Source organism: Camponotus floridanus, unplaced genomic scaffold (assembly GCF_003227725.1).
Source record: "Camponotus floridanus strain SB8 unplaced genomic scaffold, Cflo_v7.5 scaffold1, whole genome shotgun sequence".
NCBI classification, from domain to species: Eukaryota; Metazoa; Arthropoda; class Insecta; order Hymenoptera; family Formicidae; genus Camponotus; species Camponotus floridanus.
In genome coordinates, this window is record NW_020229214.1 from 1,271,875 (window position 1) to 1,298,062 (window position 26,188).

The window sequence follows — 26,188 nt, forward strand, 5'->3', positions numbered from 1 at the left end:
TGCGAACGACAGACTACATGAACACTTGTGGAACTTTCATTTGCAGTTCTTCTGATGTAAAGAGCAGATTATAGACGTACATATAATAGTCGAGAGACCACCTACGCCTCCGTATAATGAAACAAATGTTCAATGCGACCGCATCCTCTTTGTTTAAAAATAAAGGAGGTAATTTGTATGCCGCACATGCCGCCAGGCATTCCACATGCGAAATTCTAGTCTTAGTAATCTTAGTGTACGTAGGGCGACGTGACTGTAACGCAATCGCCTAAAATGAATCGCGCCGATATCAGCTGGGCGGACTTTGCAGTATCCACAGAATACACCCGGTTCGGTCTGTATATGAACCCGATATTTGGACGTGAACCACATGCATCCAGAGCATTCGTATTTCCACCTTTTGTGTCCGTATCAATGATCCAATTTTTGGATACAAGAAAATGAAAGAAATAGACATCGACTTGTGAAATCAGAAAATAATTAAAAAAAAAATAAATTGGAAGAAATTGAAAAGCAAGACATTTTCGCTCGAAATTATAGAGCGCAGATTCCTGACTAACTCCTTGTTGCTCCGAATTGCAGTGAACGAGCTGGTTGTATAACTAGATTCAACTCCATAATGCAGGGAAAGACTACACAACTTTCATATTACAGCATACGAAGCTTATGCTGACGTTACGCTAAACGCACTTTTATCTTACATCATTTGCATTAAATAATAATTTAATCTGTATGGAAGGAAAGGATATTTTATTTATTCACGTGTAAACTTGAGGAAGTTTCTTGTATCAGGTCCAATATTGAAAACTAATATTTTCGATATCCTTTGAATATTATTTGTATGTGAACTTTCTATACATATTTCAATGAGATGCTGTGTGTTCTATTGTATCTTTCATTGTATCTTTTGCTCTCGGAAGACCAGTTACGACCCGGCAAAAGACTTTAACCTAAGAAAGCAATTTCAATATCTACGTATATGCTTTGTATAGACACACACACACACACACACACACACACATACACACACACACATATATATATCCGTATACACATTTTGATACACATTTAATGCTTATAACAGGAAATTTAATTATATCGCATTATTTAATCCCTTTGTAAAAGAGTTATCTCAATTTCACATTTCTGAATGAGAGATACAATTATTTCGCTTAACTGCATTTTTTATCGCGCGACGCGAGAAATCTGTCAGAAGATTGTATGCGAAAACACCATTTTCTCTAACGAGAAAATTATATCTTACAGTCGTGCACAAACCGCGCAAAAGAGCAGAACGCTCATAAGAGGACACGATATTCGCTAGAAGCTTTCTCACTGATAACAGACGGAGATAATACCTATTGCGAAAAGAAAAAAGGAGAGAGCACACGAGAATATGTTTTCCTTTTTTTTTTCGTGTTACCGCGAAATGTGAAGACATTTGGGAAGAAATTACAGATATGCATGTAACGAACGTGACGCATTTCGCGATGTCTATCTCTCCAAGCTTCTCTCATCTCGAAACGAGATATCACGATGTTGCTTTCGCCTGACATTCTCAGTAAGCAAAACGGTCACGGTTAATGGTTCGTACATTATCACGTCAGCTACATTTCTCTGTCATGGTTTTACAAATTTATAACGTATGCTTTGTATTTACGACGACATAATGATTGTTCGCGATTATCAACGATAATAATAATGACATTTATAGCACTGATATATATGTGGAAATATAAAATGAAAATGTATTTATAAAATACTGCGGAGAGGAGCGGAAAAGAGAGGCGAGCGAAAAATATAATAATTCCGCCTCGCATTTGCTATCTCGTTATCGTTTATTTTTGGGGAATTAAAGGGGAGAGATAGCGGGTTTGTACAACTAAAACTCAATTAATTTCGGTCAGCACCAAATTCAATATCCATATACATATAATATCTATTTGTATGCAGGGTGTCCCAATTATCTTCCGTCATCTTTCAAAGACAGATTCCTGGGATCGTCTGAAGACGATTTTTCCTCAACGAAAATGTCGAGGCACTAATAATTTTCGAATTATAAGTGATTGGAAATAAGGAGTTTTTCGTAAACTAAGCTTTGTAGAAATAAAATATTAACAAAACTACATTCTTTGATTAATCTTAGATAGAGTTTACTTTAGTTGAGTTTTAATTTAAGACTTAATTGCAAAGATATATGATAACAAAAATCGGGAACATGCAAAAAATGATGGCCTTCATTGACATTTTCGCTGAGGAAAAATCGTCTTCAAATGATCCCAGGAATCTGTCTTTGAAAGACGACGGAGGATAACTGGGACACCCTGTATATGTATAGTATCTATGTGTATATATTTGTAAACTGAAAAATCTTATATAGTTGTACATTGATTGCAATTTTTTAAATATCCAATATGGAGGAATGTCAGCGGCGATACATCTTGTTCTTTCAATTAGAATTCAAATACTCCGTTGACAATGAGAGCCACACATATATATTTCGTGATTGATAAATATCAAATAGCAAAGAAAGGAGCGGTTTCACCGGAGGCGAATTTGAATGATACACATGGATTGCGTGCGCGTTGCCAGGAGCAAGAAGACTTTAACCGATTAACTGTCGAGTTTCCGATCGATGCACAAAGGGTTGAATATTGATTGATTTCGCGCATCGATGTATGCATATAAGAGCCATCCATTAAAAGCAATTGAGGAGATAGCATCAGTTGGATGATTATCGAGCGCGGAAATGCTTTCGTATAAACTGGTTACAATGTCATATCCATGATCTACCCCCAATCTCTTCCGCTAATGACAGCTTGCGCTAGTGACAGGCTTCTCCATATATGAATAATTTCCAAAAGCTACAATATGCTCTGCCTGAAGCAAGACTAAAAGTGTTACTTCGTTCATTAATACTATTAATATAGCGGCTATTTTTTTAATCACGATATTTGAAACCGAATCTCTTTAACGGATACCTTTTACGGATTTTATTAAATCGCGATAAATAAAAAATCTTTTTTCTAGATATTCTTCATCAAGTATAACTGCTATTGGAGAACGCGTTTTTTTCATTGCAATGATTTTCAAAGCAACGAATTGCGAACCAATCATATTTTTATCCAAGCTCAGCTAAGTGGAATATCGTGCGCATCTCTCTTTTGCATGAATTGTATATTTTATAAACTACATGCTGAAAATTCCCGTTTCCTCTGATCTAAAAAAACGAAATACGTTTAATTCTCCGCATGGAAATCTCGAAAACGCGGCAAAGATATGTACGTTCGTTTTCTTGTTAAAATACGCGCCATGGAATGTGAGATAGAGAAACCGCTGTATTTATTTCCCGGCTTACCGTAAGTTCTTTCCAATCTCTCTCCGGTATTATGCGTCATACCGGGGACCTCAGCAGCGTAATCCCGGGTACCGGAGAGAGACTTAAGAACTACGATGCCGACCGAGTGAGATCTCTTTGCTTGCTCGGGTGAATGGAATCTCAAACGATATTTCGTTTTGGGATGTACACCTACACACCTAAATCAAAAAGTGTTGCTCAAAGAAACGTAACGACAAAACTTGTGAGCTTGTAAAAATGTCATGTTTGATGATATAAGCGAAGTTCTTCGTTTTAGAGTAAGAGATGCAGCAAGCAGACACTTGAGAAAGTTTATCGTCAAATCCGCTCGACTTTTCCCTTAGACTTTATACCGCATTACATCTTATTTTCTGTGCCGTCCCTTCTGATTTGCCACACGAAACCTCGATTTTGATCGCGAAGATTATCGCATGATTTCAGAGAAGCGAAGGAATCTCCTTTTACTCTGTCCAACTGAGCGAAATGTCGTCAATATCGTTCGAACCGCCTTTATTTGTCGTAGCGTATTCGTATTCGTCAATGCTGTATTCGACAAGCTCACGTGAAAAAAATTAAAATGGAATACGTCGAATATATTCATAAAATATCAGCCATCAGCAATCGTTTCATGTCATATATTTCACGTCGCTAATTTTTAAAAAATATGTCGACTACGAGAAAGTTTGAAGGGAGCTTTGTAATTTTCACAGAGAGAATTTCACTGCCACGTGCCAACACCTCGTTCATCTTTTTCAGTCATACGGAAGATTGCACGGGTTCTTGAAGAATGAAACTGTCCTTGTGAAAGAGCACGAAAACTAATTTCCCGGTACTCTCGTTTAGCGAGAGATGAGACACACCCATGTTATTCTTTGCCATTGTAATGTATTTTTATGCCATCTAGATATTGTAACTTATGTGCTAAACACACAAGGTTTTCTGATTTCGCGAAAAAAATTTATTTGTAACCAACAGCAAATATCAAATCGATATAGATGTCTAACATTTTGTTTGTATACTCCAGTATTTAGTGAAAAACTTAAAATAAATATCTAAATGCAAATATTTAAAAAAATATAAAAGAAAATAGAGTCTGTTCCTTTTATCGGATTGCATTTCTAGTTTTGATAGTATTTTTTTAAACTTTCAATAAAAAATGAACTCTTGTAAACTGAAAAATCGTTACTCCAAACCAATTGTGAAATATACTCGCTGAAAAGTCAGAATAATACGGTCACAATAATACAAAGCTGAAAAGTAAAAAAGCCTCAATAAATTATTAAATTGTAAAAAAAAATTATCAAATGTAAAAAGAAAAATTATATATTTTGTCTTTTATTTGTTTCTGAAAATAAACATTTTAAAAATATTTTTATTAAATTTTTTTAATCTTCAAATTTTTAATGCGAAAAACTTTTATGTTAGATATCTATGAAAAATAAATATAGATCAAATTAACCATAATTTATTCACATATCTTTAAATTAAGATTTTAAAACGAAATATTAGCTTATGACGATGCAAACTACAATTATGAATATGTCGATTTGCGCGAAACATTTTAATTTAATTTTTTTAATCATACACTGCAGAAAAAACAATAAAGATGAAAGCAAGATTAAACAGATTTAAAAATCTATATAAATATATAGACTAATTAATCTTAAAAAATAATATTATCATTAATTAAATTATACATTATTTGTAGAAAGCCGCCAGAAAGAAAAACATTTTCACATTTTAACAGAAGAAATCAATACAAACTAATTTAATATAAATAAACGGTTGCACGAACTAGGATTATTTGATATGTAAATGAACTAAATTCATTATAATTCAGATATTTAATTGCTACAAAATAGAGATGTATTCGGTTGAAAGATCTATGTATTAATTTCGATATCTTTTCTCTGAAACTATTAAAAGCATTGGTTTGAATGATTCGAGTCAATCTGTTTCTTATACAAAAATATAAATTGTAGCTATTGCACAATGCAATTATGCCTTTCCGTACATATCGAATTAACGATAAAAACAATTATCTTAAATTTATTAAAAACAATTATGACGCTATACTTATGTAGCGATGAAAGAATTATATAAAGAAGAGGGTGAAATATAGGAGAGCAACTCGAAATATCGACTTTCCATCGCCATTACGCTGCGGTATCGGCGGTTCCGTTTTTCGTTAATAATTCATTTTTTCGCGACTTAGTTGCGAAACGGCCGACTATTAATCTTGTCGTTGCGGTGATCCCTGAAATTGAATTTCCGCAGTGACAGATATTCACTGAGGACTGGGAGATGGTTATATAGAACAGTCCATAGAATCCGTGACGTCCTCAAAACATTCATATTCTCTTTTCTTGTATTTTTTTTGCATATACAGAATTTCATGGCGATCACTCTATTTGTCGCACGGATTTGTTTCATCGAGTATCTCTTTGACGTTTCGTTCATCGAGAGTAGTGGGTAAGCGTGCGCATGACGCAAATGCACAATGTGTATGGTTTTATACGCGATCTGTCTCAAAATCTGTATCGAATTGTTATTCTACCGATAGCAAACTAAAGCTCTGTTGAAATAATTATAATTATTTGAAATACGTTCCATTTGGAGAAATGTATTCTTTTCTGCGATAATAAGCTTCTGAAAATCCCTCTGATCTATTCTTCTTTTGTAACAGCGGAAATTGCCTCGGTCGAAGTCTTTTGAATTTCAGAAATTGTATTAAAACATTATTCTTCTAGCTTCGGTTTCAATTTCAGTTTCAATTTCGGGAATAAAAAAATATTAAAAGTATATAAAGCGCTTGAAGAAAAAAAAATAATGAATATTGCTGTGACTTTTCCATTTCAATTTTTGCATTCGAACTTTCTTTCGTATTGACTCTCTTATCTCCTTTTCAACTAAGCTCTAACGCTTTGTTACAGTCATTGAATAATTTTGTATTTTCGAAAAGTATTTTTTTTTAATTTAACATAAAATTTAATGTTTGTTTTATCGATATTATTCGAGGAACGTAAAAGATACTTTCATTTTTGTCGCAGTAAATGAAAAAAAGCAACTAAACTTTACGAGATCATAAAAGAAAGTTTAAAGAGAAAAACTCATTTTAATAGATATCATTGATTGTGCAATGGAATATGCATATGAAACAATGGATATTTTCGGGACAAACCATGTATACAGACAGACATATCTTCCGATTTAATTCCTAGATTGTGTACAAGGGAAGAAGTAATAAAAGTGATCGCTTTTCTTGAGTCTGTCTTATGCGATTACGATGATAATCGCTTATTTGAGAAATCGCAAAGCTGACAGTCCAACTCGTTGATGTAGGATCACGATCACCGTATGTATATATGCAACCGGAGGGATGTCAGATGTATAGTATATGTATTCTCGCCTGCGAGAAGTGGGCCGTGTGCACACCAGCTGTCGTTACCGAGCCTCGTTACCGTTCCCGTCACGTCAGTGGTGTGTGTTGCCGCGATAAATCTGGCATGCCCGAATCTCGCGCGTTATTACTTTGCGCTTTTACTCCGGGTAGCGCCAGAGTCAGCTGGTATATTTCATCGGACCTTGCAACCCCCGTTTCTTCGGACCGTTACACGCGCGCGTCCTTTTTATTATGACGATAATCATAATAAGACTTATCGTTGTTTCTTAAATAAAGAAGTTGTAAAACTCCGGCAGAAATTTTCTCGGATTATAAAAGCGAAGAGAAACGAGTGAGAAGAAGGAAAAAAAAATAAATAAAAGACGAAGGAAAAAAAATAGATAAATAAAAGCCGACGACGAATGGTCAAGTCCATTTCTGACTCATTACGTAAACGAAGTGTGTAAAAGAAATTATAATACTTTACTGAGGAATACTAAGGTTTGCCCAATGCCATTTTCGTCTGAGCCGCATAGTCGCGACGATGTCTTTCAACGTGGCAGACACAAAGGATAAACTTCGAGCTGGCACCGAAATTACTCGAAAGCCAGATAAAGTTTGCCGCAACTTGGGTAACAGCATGAGGTCATCAAACAATCGGGGTAGCAGCCCGCAATGAAACCGCGCTATTGCCAATTGATCGAATCGGTCCTGATTTTCGAGTCTTCGGGATAGTTTCTACTCGGCCAGGATCGATAGGGGCGGTCGTCCACGATAAGGAGCCAAGAAGTATAGCTCGAGATCAATTGAAAGGTATCGACCCCGCTTTCCAGGTGTTACCCCGGGATAAAAAATTACGTCAATTTATATCGCCCGAGTTTTGGGCGCCTTCAGCCTTCGTCGTCGCCCCACCTCGACATGTTGCGGTAAACTTTCGTCGTAACGTTAAGCCGCTTTACGAGATTACACCGTCGGCAATTTACATACAATTGAGTTACGGCGGCGGCGGCGGCACTTGCGGTACGAGAAAGGCAGTTAAAAGTATACTCCGCTCTCTGGTGTTGCCCACATATTACACGCGTGTCACGCGGAAATCTAAACGAGGCTACATCAAAATTATCGCAATTGTACAAGCTGGCGAAATTCAAGCTTATCTTTTCGGCAAGTTAGTTATTTCCAGTTCCACCCGAGTGCAGTTAAACATGAATTAATCGCGTCGAACTTTAACTCACGTATTTTCCATACAGAAAACGCGGATACGTAATATCCGGCGGAAATTTGTAATTCCGCAATAAGACGCTGTTTATTATTCTTACTTTGCTCGTAGCGCTTGTAAGAGGGAGGCAGCAAAGTTTCAAGAGAAAATACTAATTGTATACAGAAGAACGAAAATTCCAGAGACGCGCATTAATTATCGTACATACGGGTTTAGTCGCGGGAGAGGCACTCTCCGGACTTGATCTCCGGATCTGCGTAGCCAGTTTTTCGCAGCTCTAGTTAACATCGAGTGGGGAAGAAAATTTAACTTGCACCCTCGTCCCGGAGAACTCGGAAAGATAAACTCAGAAAAGTTTGTAATTGCACGACGATTACAACTTAAATATGCGCTTTAGCGCGGCCAGAGAATTTACAAGTGCCTTCTCTCTCTCTCTTTTTCGCGCGTAACAGCGTCCGGACCTCTAATGAATATTACTCTTGGATCGGTGTATCTGGCTCGTGTAACATGAGTACCCGGGCAAATCCGACGAGATATAGACCGGGGGCCCCAAGTTTTGCCTCTTTCCGCGAGCCGTATTATTAAACTTCCGGTAAGCCGAAAGCGAGCGTATTCCGGAGTCGCTTGAGTCTAAGATCGTAATAGCGAACTTTTGCCCCGCGCAGCCGGGTCGAGATTTCTCAGCCCATTCGCCAGCGGGAAACTGAGCAAAATTATTCACGGTCCAATTGATTAGATCTAAACTTGCTCCCGCAAACGTGATATCGAGCAACGCTCGGACGTGACGACGGACATTACTAACGAATGCGAGGGAGAGAGAAACAGAGATAGTGAGAAATTAACGTATCGTGTTCCGGCCAGCATCGGAATTTTCGCCAATTCCGCTTGATGAACCCGAACGTTGCGCTAGACGCGTTGACAGGCTGAAACCATCGAAATATTTCCGCACGCGCGAAAACGACGGGGGTGAGAAAGGGAGAGACACTGACGGAGCGAGAAAGCGAGGGAGAGCCGTTTGTTCCGCGCTGTTAACCGCATGTGCGATGCGCACGCGTCTATGTAACTCGGGCTCGATGACGCCGCGCAACCGGAGCAATGAATATCCGTGCGTCCCTCACGGCTCGACCAAATTAAATGTGATACACTCGTCCGCCGCGTAACGCCGGTCAGTTATACGCCGCCGCTCGGCATATTACCACTTCATTATTCTTCTTCTATTGTCAGAAAAATTGCGGTGCGAGCGATCCGCGCCAGCACCGCTCTAACGGCACTCATCTACGTACTGTAATGAAATTTACAGCGCGTTACCGCGCTTAATTTTTCGTTCCAAGTTTCGCTCGGTCACATGCGTTATGTTTGTTCATTTTGTCCTCTTTTTCTTACTGTATAATTGCTTTCAAGTTTTTTTTATGACAAACAAATAAATAATAAAAGGAGCAAATTACGGATGGACGTGTATATATTTATCTTACGAATAATAAATCTTACAAGTTTTTAAAACCAGATTAAAAAATAATAAGTAGAATGCTTGCAGTTCTTAATAAAACTAAATAATTTTACAATAAATAATAAAATAAAATAAATAATAAAATTTTTAATTTATACAAAATTTTATTGTTTTTCATTACGAAATCACGATTTAATTTCAGATATTTGCTTGAATGTTTTACAAATTTTCTCCGTAAGTTCCTGGGAAAATTTTGTGACGGGTGATGATTTTCAATCTCGTATGACATTTCGTCAAAAATATCCATTAATATGATAAAATGTTTTTTATTCGAAATTATATTTTGACACTTTTAATCATTTAATACTGACACTTCTATTTTCTATTAAATAAAATTGAAGACCAAAAGATTTTAAAAGCTCTTAATTTTCTTTTTATTAAGAACTTTTGTTCTATTTATTATTTTTGATCTAGTTTTAAGAACTTTCGAGATTTGTTCATAAGATAAATATATGCATGAATATTCGCAGTTTTCTCGCCAAGTCTTTTGTATTGTTTTTTGTCTTAGTAGTTCTATCGTTTATTTTTTACAAAATTACAATTATAAATTTACACGCGTGACAAGTAAATATTTTATTAATTCCAAATTTGCGATAAAAGTAAGCACTTTCATATTAGCTTTTTACATACTAGTCTTGCCATTTGTCTACATACGTTTTAATATATTATTTTATTAAAAGATAAACTGACGATACGATTACGATACTAAATTTCAACTGTAAAAAGGACTTTTACATCGTATCGATGTTTTCTTGATTTATGGGTCAGCCTCCGAGCTGACTACTAAAGCAATGAATACCCGGAATCGCACTGAGCAATCCATCAAGCCGAATATAATTCAGCGTCTGCATCTGACGTCATATGACGTAGTACGTTACGTATAACTAAACGCCGTTCTTTTTGTAAACGTCTCGCTCATGCGTCATCTCTGCGCTCGCCCATGCAAAGAAAATGCAAATATATACGGGTGTATGTATGTGTATACGTTACGGTTACATTATAGTTGACACGATATTACCCCGAATAGCATTCTCATATAAATTTTTACAATCGCTCACTTACAACTTCGAAATGCATGCAAACGGATTGTATGCGGAATGTTACAAACTCCGACATAATAAACTGTTCTTATTACTATAATGAAAGAGCGTAAAATTCGATATGGTTCACCTCGCATGGGAATAAAACACCCGAATTAAGCGATGCTCAGTACGACTGTAATAACAGTAGTTTTGCTCGTGCATTATCATGAAAATGTGCTAATTAAAGTAATTTTACTTTGCATGTACATACAAGCTAACAGTTATATTCCTCAGTAGCATACTCGAACGGTACTGGCTAAAAAGAAAATGGAATAATATAGAAAAACATGTAAAATGTTATATAATGTAACGCAAAAAAAAAGTCAATAAAAAGAGTGATTATTTTCTGTTTCTTTTCATGTTGAATATGATTTTTGCAAAAATATGTGTACTCATGTGATGAAAAATTATAAAAAGGGAAGCTATAAATAAACAACCCAATAATATAATCACTTTCTTGTTAAACTGTGTTATACACAATCGAGTGTGGAAATAATCGACAATTGTTTTTCCCCTCTTAATTTCACGCTTTGCATTGGAATGGCCGACTTATAACCTTTCACCTCTTCTACAATCTTATGTCTACGAGTGTGTTATCGGAACAGCTACACCATATCTCGTATACTATACACAAGAGAACAAGCGTGTGTATCCTCGCAATTCGTGACTTTGCCAACGGTACTGGCTAGTCGAGGCCGAGGCCGGTAACAGGGGCATTGTTTTTGTCGGACACGTTGCCTGGATACTAATGCGTTCGGGTACCTAACGTCCGGCTATACGTTAAGCCCGATGCGCCAACGTAAATGCGGCTTACGTCCGCGCACGATAACGGATCCTTAAACCGACATGTGTGTGCAATATCGGTTCGCGTTAACAGTAATCCGCCTCGGCGAGGCATGTCAGGGAAGGAATCGTCTATCTGCGGAATAATAAAATCTCTTTCTCTTCTCTCCCTCTTGCTCCTTTGGAATCTGCGAGATTTCGCAACCCGGTAACACGACGATAATATTCACCCTCCTTCTTTCTCTCCCCCCCTGTCCCCCTTGTTTGCGATATGCGCGCGCTCGCCGTTTTAGAAATAAATCGATATTTACCTGGATTTACGGCGTGGCAGTGGTTGAGAAGCGGCAGCCAACAGAGCAGTAGCACCGCTCTCTGCATCTGAAATCAGAATTAACGCCTATGAAATGTTTATAAGCATAAATCGCATCTATACGCTGTGAAATTAAAATTACGGCAAAAAATGTCCTAAAAAATTAATCAATTTTATTTGGATCCTTTAATGAGCTTAAGATTGATTTTTAGGGTTAATAATTATGAAGATAGTTATCGTTGGAAATTAAATTATCTCTTAATTTGTTCGCGAGTCTAATTTCAAGAGTGTAAATAGCTAACGAATATTCATTTCTAATTTACGGAGACTTAACGTGAGTTTTAATTGACAAGACGTATAATTCTTTTTGAATCCTGCGAAGTTTTCGAGAATAAATGGTAGTTTTGCACGTCAAACTCTATTTAAGAAAGATCTTTCAGCTCAAAGTTCTTTAAATTAGATCTGTCAAAGTTCATCATGAGAACGCGGATAGATTTCTTACTCTAATTTTGATCATAACAATTAATTTATTATATGGATGCAACTAACGTTCTACAATTCTGTATAATTTTAGCGTCTATTTCCTCGTAATTAATTTTTTTTTATAAAAAAAAGTTAATGAAAAGTTTCAGAGAGATTTTAAATTTAAATATTGTATAGAATTATATTTTGCATTTTATACTTCTTCGTTTTGTAGTGAAATGTTCAATATTAATTATTATTTCACACGCGCGTTAAGACCGTAATGTAAAATAACCATGGCGTTATTAATGCTTGTTACATACATCTGAAATCCTGCGAGGAACGAGAAGAATCCTACATGGTAAATGCGCCAGGAGAGAGAAAAAAATAGAAAGGGGAGAGAGAAAGGCAGGAGGAAAGAGAGAGTAAAGGCAATCCTTTACTGTTCATTGTGCTAATAAAAAATAGACTGGACGTATGCGTGCGCTTGTCACAAGAGATGTACTCATGTACGACTGCGTGGTACAAAGGCAGCTGTGCAAGAAGTATTTGCACCGAATTTTTGCAATTCGTCTCTCCGTTAACTGCGTACCCAAAAAATAAAAAGAGACCCGAATTCGTTCGCGAATTCCATATGTCTCGTGAGCAAAACGATTTTCAGCTAGATTCCGATATTACACAGTTAGGTGAGGAAATTTAAAATTGCAACATGGAGTGCCGATGATCGGAACGATATTTTGATTAATTTTCATTCAGGGAGAAAAAATGTTATCTCGTACTCTATGGCAAACTTTTATAAGTTTTAAGTTTTATAATTTTTTAATTATCTCTTTTTACTCGATCTATATCTTTGCGAGATATGCATCAAAATCTATCATTTTCATAGATTTTAATATTTTTTCCAGGTATATGGGACATATATACGATGTAAACAGTACATGCAGTGCTATGTAATATGAACGAGATTAATAAAGCGGATGGAAAAAGTCATATATTGACATGTAAATGAGAGAAATCCTGGCTCATGCATTACAAAATACAATCGATATTTGTGAATCGCGCTTGTGATTTGAATATGTTGTGCATTTCAAATCCACCACGCAATAAGGTATCTTTATGTCGATATGCAAATAAAAAGTGTCAAATACTTCTGGAACAGTTTATATCGCATTATGGTAATATATACTATCAAATCTAAATATAAATAACCTTTTTTTAAATACTTTTACAAAATAGATTGTATTATATGTATATACAAATAATGACTCAATATTCACAGTATTGATGAACTGCATTAATCTCATTTTGCAGAGAGATAGGCACGAAAGGTCGCGTCGGGCCGAAAGGTCGCACAGGTCAAAAGTGCACTGACGATTGTATTCCACCGAGCGTATAGGTTGATACGCTGTAACCTAGGTTGCATGGAATGGCCAATCAAATGAGTTCGTAAGTTCTCTTGATGTTCTCGCAATTAATGTTCCATTAATCTTATACGTTATGTGAGAAATTTAGTAAGTGAGTAATATCTCCACATGTTTCAATATGAAAATAATTTTTTGGATTAATTGATTTAATATTTTAACGTAATCGAAATAGATATTTTACATTAATTTAATTATACAATATTAATATACAATATTTAATATACAATATTAATATTATAAAATATTAATTTTATATTAATTTAATTAGATATTAATTTATACGTATGTTATGTATGTGTGCATAAAATAAAAGTAGATATGTATGTAAAAAAAAGATAATGAAACAGAAACATTTATAAATTTGCTTGATATAAAAGTAAACTGTTTTTTAATTACATACTTGTTGCAAAAGCAAGCAGAAGCAAGCTGTTTTCACCGTGTCATATCAAAATAAAGCTTAAAACGCATCGTTATAGTTCGTCTAAACGCATCGACGCAGTACAATGTCATCGGCGGTCTCATTCTATTTCGACGAATGTAACTTTTTAAAAGCTTTCGACCCATCGCGTATAGCTGTCTTTGTTAAAAATATAATGAAGATGCCATAAAGACATATGACTCATCCAACGGATCGATCGTCGTACTGTCTTAACCTTATTTATCTCTCGTGACGTGTATAAAATAAAAAGATAACATTACTTATGCGAGAATATAATCGATAAAGGTGTTTCTTTTTTCTCTCTTTTCTTTTCTTTCCATTAAAATATTCAAAATATATTTAAATGATGTAAAATATTCGGTCTGACAAAATTGGTGGAGATTGAATAGGACGGATAAAGCCTATATCTCCATAAAATGAAAAGATGTGAAGAGATTGATGTGGAATTAAAGGAAATATCCATGACAACACCCCAAAATACGCAATAACTCACGTGCCTGACAAGGAAACGTCAAGAAATCACTCCGGATTGCTGTCCGTCAACTCTTTCAAGCCTTCTATTATAGTCAGGAAAAACTGTTTTCACGTTGACACATTGGGTGACCTACTTCGACGGTACCTCTTTATGACTCGTCGCCTTATATAGACAGAAATGTTAGATAGAGCCGACTTCTCATCATGAAGCTCCGTGCCGGATAAAATAGTAGATGATACGGCATGTCAAACGAGCAGAAATATTGTATCTCGTTTTCTTTCACTTTTCAGAGTGGCCGTGTGCCAATAAACGAATCGCGCCGTTCCAGTTCGCGAAGAAACAAAAAGAGACTGACTAATATTAAAACTTGGCGTATTATCTTAAAATAAAGCTGATGATATTTCATATTAGCTGCGCCTCGTGATTCCTTTATAAAAATAAGCTTATTACACGAAATTTCGCGGAGCAAACGAATTGAAAATTTGTGCGCTGAATTATTGGAAAAAGCAAGGATATGCAAAATATCGCGGTTTCACTAGCTGTTTATGTTTGGTAAAAACGATGATTACATCTGTCAAAATACAAATTCATAAGAAAAAGAGAAAAGAACAGAAAGAGAAAAAAAATATAATTAAAAATTTTGATTTCTATAAACTTTTAGTAAATAATTCAACAGCAGAAAATTGGAATTTTCTGTTGATACAAAAAATTAAGCTTTTCTGTATTTACGCCAGATATCGTTAAAAATCAAATTAGAAAATTCTCGTTTCCCTCTTTCTTCCTCTCCCCTGCAAAATATTTTAAATCAATTTAATTAATGTTTTTGTTTATTACAATAATGCATTCTGAAAATGATTACAAATACCGCGTTATTTAATATTATTTCATCATTGTTAAAAAAAAAATGCATTTCAGAGAAATACTATATCGATACATTATTATACATACACTGTTGTCGAGTATTATTGGATGCTGCACCATTTTGCAAACAAACCGCGTGCGACATTTGCTCCGCGCTTCGTTATTCAAGTAACATTTAATGATGTTTATGCGCGCAAACCGCATGTTCTAAATATACAACATATTTCAACGATCAATGGTTGATCAAATAAGGAAGGCATACAAAAGAATAAAAAGTATTACACTAACGGAAATAATAAACCTCTTTCGACACCGCTTTGTTTCTGGCTTTGTGTGGAAAAAAGTCGTATAAATATTTCGAAAGGATTTCGCGTGACTATGTTATGACAATTGAGTACAGCAATTACATTTACGAACGAATAAAAATATTTTATGACAAAAAACAGGAAGAGAAAAATGTTGCACGAATGTCTGTCATAGATTATTAGTCTATAATAAAAAATTTCAAAGTAGTACAATGTCTTTTATATATATATATAAGTAAATATTAATATATAATTTAGATTAAAAAAAGATCTATTACAAATTTCTTATGAGCCATCGTGTGATTCTGTTTTCGACGTTTTGCATCGTCTTCGATGTAAAAGATCGTAAATATCCATAATATCAGTTCAATCGTTTTCTGTTGCTCGTCGGAATGTCATACCTCGACAAAAGCCACGCTTCTGCAATTCGAAATCTAGCAAAGAGAACTTTGAACTTATTCGGAGGCGCAAATCTGTTGCGCATGACATGATCAAACAAGGACTAAGAATTCAAAGAGCACCGATGGTCATAGAAAATGAGAACGCTAAATAGAACGTAGACAAATATTCTATAATATAATACTGGAGAGTTTCCGACTAAATTTCCGATAATGAGTATTTAAAATTTTTTAGACATGAGCCTTGCGCTTTCTCGCCAATATCCAGGAATTTCGCGCCGAAGTTTCGCACGAGGTCACCTGCTTTGAAATTCAAATTGCGCACTCGCGATCCTAGCCGATATATACTTAGCTAATATATAGGATATTTAATTTCGCCATACATTATTTATAATTATCGCATATTCATCACGAATGATTGAAAGAATCAATTTAGGATTCGAGAGGAGAAGATAAATATTTGCAACGTTTTTTTATCTGGAGAAAAAAGTTCTCTCATACATTCATATTCCAGATGATAAAGTGATATTTAAAATACGACAAGGTGCGCAGAGAAATTCTCGCATTAGCTTTAATTAGCAAGAATAATTAAGTAACCGCCAAGTCATGTCACGATCTTTAAAATTGGTTATTCAATAAGATGTAAGATATAACTCGGAGTCGCACGAGATCTTTAACAATATCTCAGGTACTGTACGTGAGACACGTAAGTTACAGCGAAGTGCTAATGCGATTCCCGACTGCTTTACAAGCCCGCGCCGCCGGCTTCGCGCGACGACGAATCATTCCGACACGAAGCAGCAATTTGAGCAGACAGCTACGTGTATCGCGTATGCACGTCGGCATTGCATTGCCGGTAGACAGATGAGTCGCGTTAAAGTTCGTCGCGTTGAAAGTTCCCGTCCTAAGCCCGCCGTTCGTTCGCAACCTGTCCAGCTGTGATTTTGCGCACGCAAGAAATTCGAACGAGCAGATTCTGCAGTAGCGGAAAGTGTAACGGAAACATCCCCGAGGCCAGCCGGCCGCAACAACGGATGTAAACCGCTGATGTAAAACTACTCTAATGGTGTGAGAGAAACTCGAACTTTTTTCCTGTCCAGTTATCTCAAAATACAAGTGTGCGCTTCCACAATTATTGGAGTAAAATCATTAAATATAGAGAGTTTTGATAAAAAAGCGCGAATAATTTTACACGTTCCTGGTCAAGGAAAACTTCGGCCGCAGACTCTTCCAAGAAGATGTCTCGTAATTAATCGAAAGAGTTCACGATAACTTAAGTCGCGAAGTCAAGATGTATAAATCGTCAAGTCACAAGATATATAAATCCAATATATATATCGTATATTAAGTTAATATTGGGTTAAAGTTTAGATCGAAAGTTGAATCGATCCAAAGTTTTACGAGCGAGTGGAAGAAAAAGGGGTGCGACGCGCGTTATTAAACTTATATTTAACTCTCGCGAGGAGAGTTTTTAATGTCTTGATACCTGGGCGGTCGTTGCTCTCGTCGGACACGTGTGTATTACGGTGATTTAGCATCGCAGCGCTATGAGGGTCGGTGACGGATGCTGCTTCCGTTGCTGTGTACCTATATAAAGCTCCATTTCGGCACGAGCGAGCAATCATAAACTCCGGCGCGACGACGTTAAATCATAAAGTAAGAACGACAATGAGACTACCACATCATTCGCAGTAGTCGCTTGCATACGGACGAAACTGTATGGGTTTGACAGATACATACGTGCAGCGACCGACAATTCTGCGCGATTGTTTCCGGAACATGGAGAGCGATCAATCTTACTTCGCTGATCCAGCTAATAAAGAACGCATTCGAAAATCGAAAAGCGAGGCCGCGTGTGATGGAATAGAAACTCGCGTCGCCGAAAGATTCATAAACCCGAGAGTTAGAGCATTCACTCGGCAAACTTGCTATCACATCTCGCGCGCGTAGAATTAATATCTCTCGCGAGTTTATTATTCATCCGCCGCGCAATTCCAATCGACTGTAAAGCTCGAGGATTTATATGAATATGACGGTACATGTGTACACGTTTGGTGTACTAAACTCAACTTGATCAAACAAAAATACATAGATAGAGAAGATCTCTGGGTTTATCTATGAAAGTAATATATCTTCCGCTGAAACTTCTACCGAGAAAGTATCACGGAGAAACTAGTGCGCGCGTTATTCGTGCAGTCATGTAGAGAACATCGGATTGATTCCGAAAACATCCGCGGCTAGTTTTCGCGTTTCGTAGTTACTTCTGATCATACTGTAAGTCTAGAGTTGAATATGCAATGATTTTTCCTCGAAGAGCGATTGAAGTTTGACGAATTCGATGCCAAGACGGATAATACAGCATTGAAAGCGAAGGAAAGGATAATAATACGATAATAAAGTGACAGAGAGCAGGGTAGGTAAGATCGGAAAATAGAACTCCTCGAATTAAGTGACACGATTATCCGCTGTCGGAATTAAAGATATGGGTGAGAGGAAAATAATTACGATACCAATGCTAGTCAAGACACTCTTAATACCTCGACAAGACTGAAATACAAGTCCCGTGGTATCATCTTTCCGACCTGTCCGCTTTAATTACCGAGTTGATAGGAAGGCAGTTAAAAAAGGAGTCTTGAGATAAGTACTTAAAAAAGAATTAAATAGAATTATAAATTTTAGAGAGAGAAAGCGAGAGAGAGGAAAGGAGATAATTCTATATTTAATGTCCTGCTACCGTGAGCTTAAAATGCTAAAAAATGTAATATTTATAATTTATGTCTATATATAAAGCGTTGTTAAAACCCTTTTTTTGAACGATTAAATATGTGAATTTATGCTGTGTATTTATTGCTGTGTATTTATTCACATTTGCAATGAATATATTTAATTTTATAATGACGGTATGCCATTCACATTTTTTGCTCTCTTATCCTTTCTACGTGATGAATAACTGTGCGAACAATCAACTCGGATAACTATGGTGTGCAGCTTAGTTATCTTTTCATCTACTAGGAAGGAAAAATTTCGAGTTTCTTATTCATGATTCATCATTAATTCGAGAGAATAAAAATTTAATTCAATATTCTTTTTATATTTCTATTTTATAATAGATTACAATATTAAAGCTCAATATAATTCGATGTCTCTTAAGCTTATGTAGGAAAGTTGTATAGAAGACAAAAATAAGAAGACATAAATAAAAAATTTATATATAAAAGGAATTACATCTCTAAGAATAAAGAACAGAGTTCGTCCTAAAAATATTTTATAAAAATATTAATTTACTATTTAACTTTTTTCGGTACGTATTAGAGTACGTATTATATAGATAATCAAGAATAGAAAAATCAGTTCATTTTTCTTTATCAAATTTTTACAAATTTTTACTGAATAAAAATTCAAGTCGAAATTATATGAAAAATGTGTGATTGTTATACATATACATAATAGAACAACAAACGCAAGAAACTACTTTCCAATTTTCATGAATTAGTAAGTGCTTGCATACAGTAGCTATGCTAGACTAACGCAAAATCGAACACAGTATCCTTTGCGCCAGGATACCATAATCCCTGGGATTATAATCCGAATGTAGGCAGACACGATATAACGATAAAAGGACTGCACCTGTCCGGGGTTTGTGCTCGATTCGCAAAAGCCGTGGATTTTCAGCCAAAACCCGTGCGTTAATGAATATCCGTGAAATAATTCGCAATTACCCGAATAATCGCGAGATGGTCCGAAATGGTGCGGTCCAAATTATATTATATACTAGGCGCACACCTGCAGCAATAATATCCGAAACATCGGACATCGTGCAGGAATGAATTGAACGTTCGCGTGCAACAAGAATCTCCGCTATTCGTACTTGACACATTCTGCGAGTATTTTATCTCGTGGTTTATATCGAAATTACGCTCATATTGTCCCGTGATTTTCGTTTTCATCTTTGGTTTCCTATGGAATTCGACGCGACAAATCAACGACAAGTTGCAGCCGCTCGTGAAACTGCAATCCACGGAAGAATCGCTTGCTACGCATCAATTATTCTTTTTATCGCTACTAGAAGTGCGATAGAAAATCGGGAATCAAAAATGAAAATGAATTATTGAGATGAATTATTTGTGCTTTCGAAAAGAATGAAGAAACGAGAAAGAAAAAAGAAAAATCTTGAATCATCGCGGATTTTCATACATTCGTTAAAAGGGAGAATATAGGCAGAAGAAATTCGATGTTTCCGCTTGCTTATTACATTACGAAAATGCTACGTTCTCCAGAGAATGAAAATGTCTGACTTCCCATTCGCGTTTTCTCCTTTTTTTCGGAGGCGCTACTCCAAGTAAAGTTTGCTTTGGACGATCTATGATTCACAACAGAATTCGGAACAGAATCTATTTGTAACTTTACTTGTCGCATATAACAGATATATATAACAGATATATTTGAAAACATTTGAAGAAATAAAGTACGTATACGAGTAATAAAGTATAATAAAGTACATATAAAAAATTATATATATCTCTCATAAAGATTTTCGTCGCAAATCATTTATGATTTGTAAAAATTATTAATTGATGTAAATAGCTTTTACAGCGTAGCAATCTCTCAATATAAAGAATTAAATATTTTTATATATATCAAGGGTTTCATCAGAAGAGCATATCCCCAATTTCAACATCAAAATTAGAAATTAATATTTTGCAAATCTAGAAATATGCTTATATTATGTTACAATTTTGAGAAAATTGTGATTAAAATTTTTAAAAATATATTTTAATACAACATATACTAAATAATAAAATACATGGAACAATTTGGAAATCAAAATATTGCATCAAAAATGAAAATACGGTAAATATTATATTTTCTATCTTATAATAAAAGAAAAAAGTTACTAATTTATTAAATTGTATTATTAATATCGATTTACTTGAATATAGAATCAATAAAAAATGAAACAAAATTTATTATAAATATGCATGAGATACACCGTCATTTTTTTAGATGAAGTTTTACGTGGACTTGCTTGGAATAATTCAAGAAAGAAGCTAATAGAGAGAAAGATTTTCCCTTTTTCAATTATGCTAAAATTCGCTTGCTTATTACATTATTTTGTTTGCGTTAAATAATTAAGAAATTTGCATTTATTTCTCTTTACAATACATTTGCATTGCGAGGAAATTCCGCATCGATACAATGAGTGCACTTTATTTGAGAGTACGCGATATCGAGAAATAAGAACAAAGTAAAAAAGAGAAAATCGATCATACATCGGAGCTGCACTTTTATAAAAGGAAGATAATCATTTAGAAATTGTACAAACAAAGAAAATTGCATATTTTCATCTCGATAATGTAAAGTAAAATATTTATAAGTGAATCCATGCTAAAGTAGATTTAATTTCTAAGTATTTTATTTGATATGCACACGAGATCGCGCGTGATACGTGCTCACGGAAAGAGTCTCGTCCAGCTACCGCTGGTTGAAAACTACAAAAGCGGACGATAGAAACTTTAATGAAGGACTCGGCTACTCTATGGCGCGGAAACGAATGCGCACCAAAGGGAGGGAAAAAAGCACGAATTCGTGTCTGCCGTTGAAACTTCCACTTCTCTTAGCCGGAGGTGAGGACTTTACGAACTTCTGTTCGTGGTATCGCAACAATGGACGAGTGGTGCGATAGTATTCTCGATTCCGACTGGGGGTCGTATAACGAGCCCCGTACATTGCCGTTTTACTCGCGCGGAGAAAGTGTAACTGTCTAGAATTCGCTTACAGCGTATACAATCGGAGAGTCTCAAGTGTCTCTCAATTGTCCAATCTAAGATATCGGAGCTGCGTGGGATAAGAGATAATATTATCGGAAATGTCACGCAGAAAACCCCTCAAAGCTTTTAAGTACAAAGCAAATATTCCATGTGCGGAGCACGTGAAAAATATACACGTTTAAGATTATTTCTTGAAAGTGAATTATACTCGCGTCTATGTATTTTTTATTTTCCTGTATTATTTAAATTCGAATACATTTGGTGCACAGCGAAAGACAAAAGGACAAGGTATAAGGAATACGATGAGCATTATTAAAAAAGAAAAGAAATCGTTTCTGTCCACGAGGATTCGAGAAATGGGACGGAAGCGGGAGCGATGGCGAGTGCCAGAACGGAGGACAGGACGTACAACACTTCCGTAACAATGCTGATCTCTGCTACGAAATAAAACATGGTAGACGAGTTTCGGGGATGGGACGAGGGATATAGAACGAGCGCGGATAAAGGCAGAGAACGAAAGGGGAGGAAAAAAAAGAAGCCACCGTGCTGTTTGGCGAGGAACTAATAAGGCACCGGGAGGCAAACGCGCCCCGGAAAATGGAAATCGATTTTCTTCCTCTCTCTCTCTCTCTCTCTCTCTCTCTCTCTCTCTCTCTCTCTCTCTCTCTCTCTCTCTCTCTCTCTCTCTCTCTCTCTCTCTTTCTCCCTCTGTCTCTTGCTTCACAGCACTACTCCCACGTATAGACAATTATCGCGATGAGTAAGTTGCATCTCGCACGATTCTCGCTGCCGAGTCCTTGACAATCTAATGTACAACATCATTAATCTGCAGATATAATAATTGGTGGATAATTGAATTACTCGGTTATTCCATCGGATCGTGACTTCATACTTCGTTAAATTATATATTAGATGAGAAAATGCATTTTTTGCGCGTAAAAAAAAAACGCATAACCCGTAGAAGAATTAAGTCGAGAGAAGAGTTGATCCTGTTACACGAAAATGTCCGTCGATAAGACGTTAATAATTGAACGATCGGAAGTAGTAGATTCCCATCACGGATACCGTTCGCAGTCGATCGAGGAAAGGACGATGCTACTTGTCGATAATCTTCGTACTTTCGTACTTTGGGCAAGTAATCGTTTCTATCGCTTCGGTGCTTTACGAGCTAACGGCTTTATCCGAGGTCATTGGAATCCAAGTTAGGATTAGATGCTGTTATCGACCCAAGAATGCCTAGTATATACGTATATACCAACCTGAATCCTCACCTTCATTATCCCTGGCGGCTATACATACACAGCTTGGCACTGTCTTGTAACATGGAAACCTTTCTGTGTTTATTCCTGCGCTAAATCCGATTCTCGGAATTAAAATTTTAATTTGGAATCTAATACATCTAATTCTAGCTTCCTCACTCACTGAATTTCTCAAACTCATTTTCAATTTCTTTTTTCTTAAGGATTATAAATGAATGTATCTTTGAAATTTTGCACATTTTATAATATATATAATTAACTAATTTCTGGTGCTAGATAATAGATTAGATCGTACGTAATTATGACAATGAATAGCAAATTTGTTGCGCGACTATGTCATGAAATAAGCTACCCGCGAATAAACAAACATTCACGAGCAGTAACAAACCAAAATAGCGCTTTGGACTTTGTTCAAACAATTATATATATTACTAGATGTTTATACAAGAATATTCGAAAATATTTATTATAATTTATTTTATTACATATAAAAAAATCATACTATCGGGCAAATTTTATTTTCGCTTGTTTGCAATGTGCCGCATAAAATTATCGGAAAACAATCGCTGATATTCTCTTACAATCTGACGAAGACCGTTGCTAACGTTGAACGGCGTTAACGAATATTGATTGTTCACAGACTCGTGCTTTTATACTGAAAATTTTAAAAGTGAGAAATAATGAGACTACAATCTTTGCTCGATCTTATTGCCGTCATATAATCTGGCATTTTCATCTAATCTCACTATAAGAAATTAAATTCGAACATGTGCTATAATTAAGTGAAAAATTAATTGGTTACTCCCGAATTTATTGCTCCTATTAATTAAAAAGCTATTAATATTTAAAATCTTTAACATTATACTAGCTTATTTCCAAATACAGCGAATCGTAAATAAAACGAATGTATTAAAATTAATTGCACAAAGGTATTATAAATGTATTTCATAAATCAAAAACTCCTATAACGATACGCAGTACTGTAATATACAGTACAATAAAGTTAAAAAGTTTTTGGAAATAAGGATGCAAGGAAAGGAGCAAAGTTCTTTTCCTAATCGCGCAGCGAATGTAATTAATTTATATATTTCATAAACAATAAATCTTAAATAACTTTTAATATATAATCATACGGATTATTGAGTTTCGACAAAAATAATAAATTAATAAATTTTTTTATTAACAAGAAAGTTCATGAATATCCTTTCTTTCATCTTATTTTCTCCATTTAAATATTTCAAATTAAGTGTGAGAAATAAAAGAAACTCGTTGTTAGTAAAAATACATAAGTAATTAAAAGTTAAAAAATTAATACTTACATCGAATTTGATGTCTCGTGATAAAGATCAGTTATAACTAGGTGCACTGGGAATCACTAATACTATTATATACACGATTGGAAATATTATCAGTTAAACACATTTGATATTTCGTGATTGTATTTCGAAAGTTACTGCGACACTGAGCGCCTTATGCTCCTTGAAATGTAATCTCGCGAATGACGACAAGGTCATTGTTTATATACAGTGATTCCAGGCTCTCAGGTAAAGGACGTCACGGTGTTATCGTCGCCATTTCTCGAAGATGCTAAATGCGAATTTTTCAATCATTAAAAAGATATGGCAGATATATAAAGTGACTCATATACGTTAATCCAACGCATTTAATCAATAAGAACATTCATTAGAGTAAGCTCATATTTTAATATTTAGCATAAATTTAACATATGTATATCGCTAATTTGTTGAAACGTATATTTCATGTAGTTTATTCTATGGAGATCAGTCACGTGAGTCGACAAAGCAATATCATATTCCTGGATTATATTCTGTAGAGATTTGTTTCTAATTTTATCTCTAATTTTACTTGTGTATCTATTAAATTTTACGTCTACCTAATAAGAGCAAAATTATCGTAAAATTCGTCCATAAATCATTCGTTAATGTAGAAATGGCATCATGTAAAATCGACCAGAGTCATTTTTCAGTGTCAAGTGCATCATAATTTCGTGCAATTGCGATTTTCGCGTTTTCCCGTTGCAATTTAGAATTACATGTACGTCGTGACGATTAACGTCGAGAGTGCTATGTAAAGACGGGTAATCTTCGTATCCTAGTAATTGGGATGTGCACGATCGTAATTAACGTTTTCGCAAGTAAGTGTCGTGTGAATGCTATGATGGAACAAGCACATCAAAGAAAAAGGAGTCATCGAATAACAACAGAGAAAGTAATAATAAATCTGTTAATTATTATTTGTTATTTATAAAATTATTGCTCTCTTATCTTTACATTCACTTTAAATTCACTTTACATTATTATGTGACATATACAATATATAAAATATTTTAGTCTCTTATTTAAATATATATATATATATATATATATATATATATATATATAATATTTCAGTATTGTTAAAAAAAAAAATATATATATATATATATATATAAAATATATATAAAAGATATGTATATAAGATATATATAAAATATATATATATATATATGTATTATATATATAAAGATATATATAATATTTCGGTATTGTTAAAAAGATTTATAACTTTTTATTACTTGTATATAAATTAAATTTTTATTTATTAGAGGAGCAATAATTTCATAATTAGAGTAACAAATTGGCAGTAAATTAATATGTAATTATGTGAAATATTTGAATTTATTTCTTGCGAGGGGAAAAGAGTCGTGATTAATGGAGATTTCAATCTTCATTTTTACTTATATTTCCTTTTTATAACGTAACACAAATTTCATAAGCGACACAAATTTATAACATTAAATTTCTTATACGTTCGCTAAAAATATACGCAAAGTCGGTTATTGGTTTCGAAAAATGCGAGTCATAAATAAGAGTCGCCGCAAGAGTTTACTTCCGCAGGCAAATGTATAGCGCAGTTAGTTTCCTGTAGATAAGTATGCACGGCGTGAAATTGTGCGAGTCGCAAAGTAATTTTCTAAAAACCAGTTAAAAAATAAATATTTTTAAAAATTATATACTATATATATATATATATATATATATATATATTTAAAAAATTTGTATCTATTATAGATTATTTTTATCTCTCTATTATATATTTATTTATTATATATTACTTTTAAATATTTCAACAATATAATATATACTCTGCTCGCATAAT

At 34.9% G+C, this 26,188-nt stretch overlaps 2 protein-coding genes across 8 annotated transcripts in view; one reads left to right on the plus strand and one right to left on the minus strand.

The window, feature by feature from the left end:
• Positions 1-26,188, minus strand: part of LOC105250399 (suppressor of lurcher protein 1) — a 265,289-nt gene that overhangs the window by 218,312 nt on the left and 20,789 nt on the right. The window contains exons 1-2 of one of the 2 annotated variants that reach the window (XM_025415580.1): positions 24,349-24,478; positions 11,640-11,706 (exon numbers count right to left, since the gene is read on the minus strand). In XM_025415580.1, the coding sequence (XP_025271365.1) occupies positions 11,640-11,706 (67 nt within the window). In that variant the 5' untranslated portion in view covers positions 24,349-24,478. Of the gene's footprint in view, positions 1-11,639; positions 11,707-24,348; positions 24,479-26,188 lie in introns of those variants that run through there. The other variant, XM_011256469.3, reaches the window with a different exon arrangement.
• Positions 1-26,188, plus strand: part of LOC105250397 — a 236,962-nt gene that overhangs the window by 147,201 nt on the left and 63,573 nt on the right. Inside the window, exons 1-3 of one of the 6 annotated variants that reach the window (XM_025415561.1) lie at positions 12,522-12,786; positions 13,006-13,275; positions 13,412-13,546. The exons of 3 other annotated variants lie outside the window; for them this stretch is intronic. The gene's annotated coding sequence lies outside the window, so the exon portion shown is untranslated. Of the gene's footprint in view, positions 1-12,521; positions 12,787-13,005; positions 13,276-13,411; positions 13,547-26,188 lie in introns of those variants that run through there. 2 more of the 6 variants (XM_025415550.1, XM_025415554.1) reach the window with 2 other exon arrangements.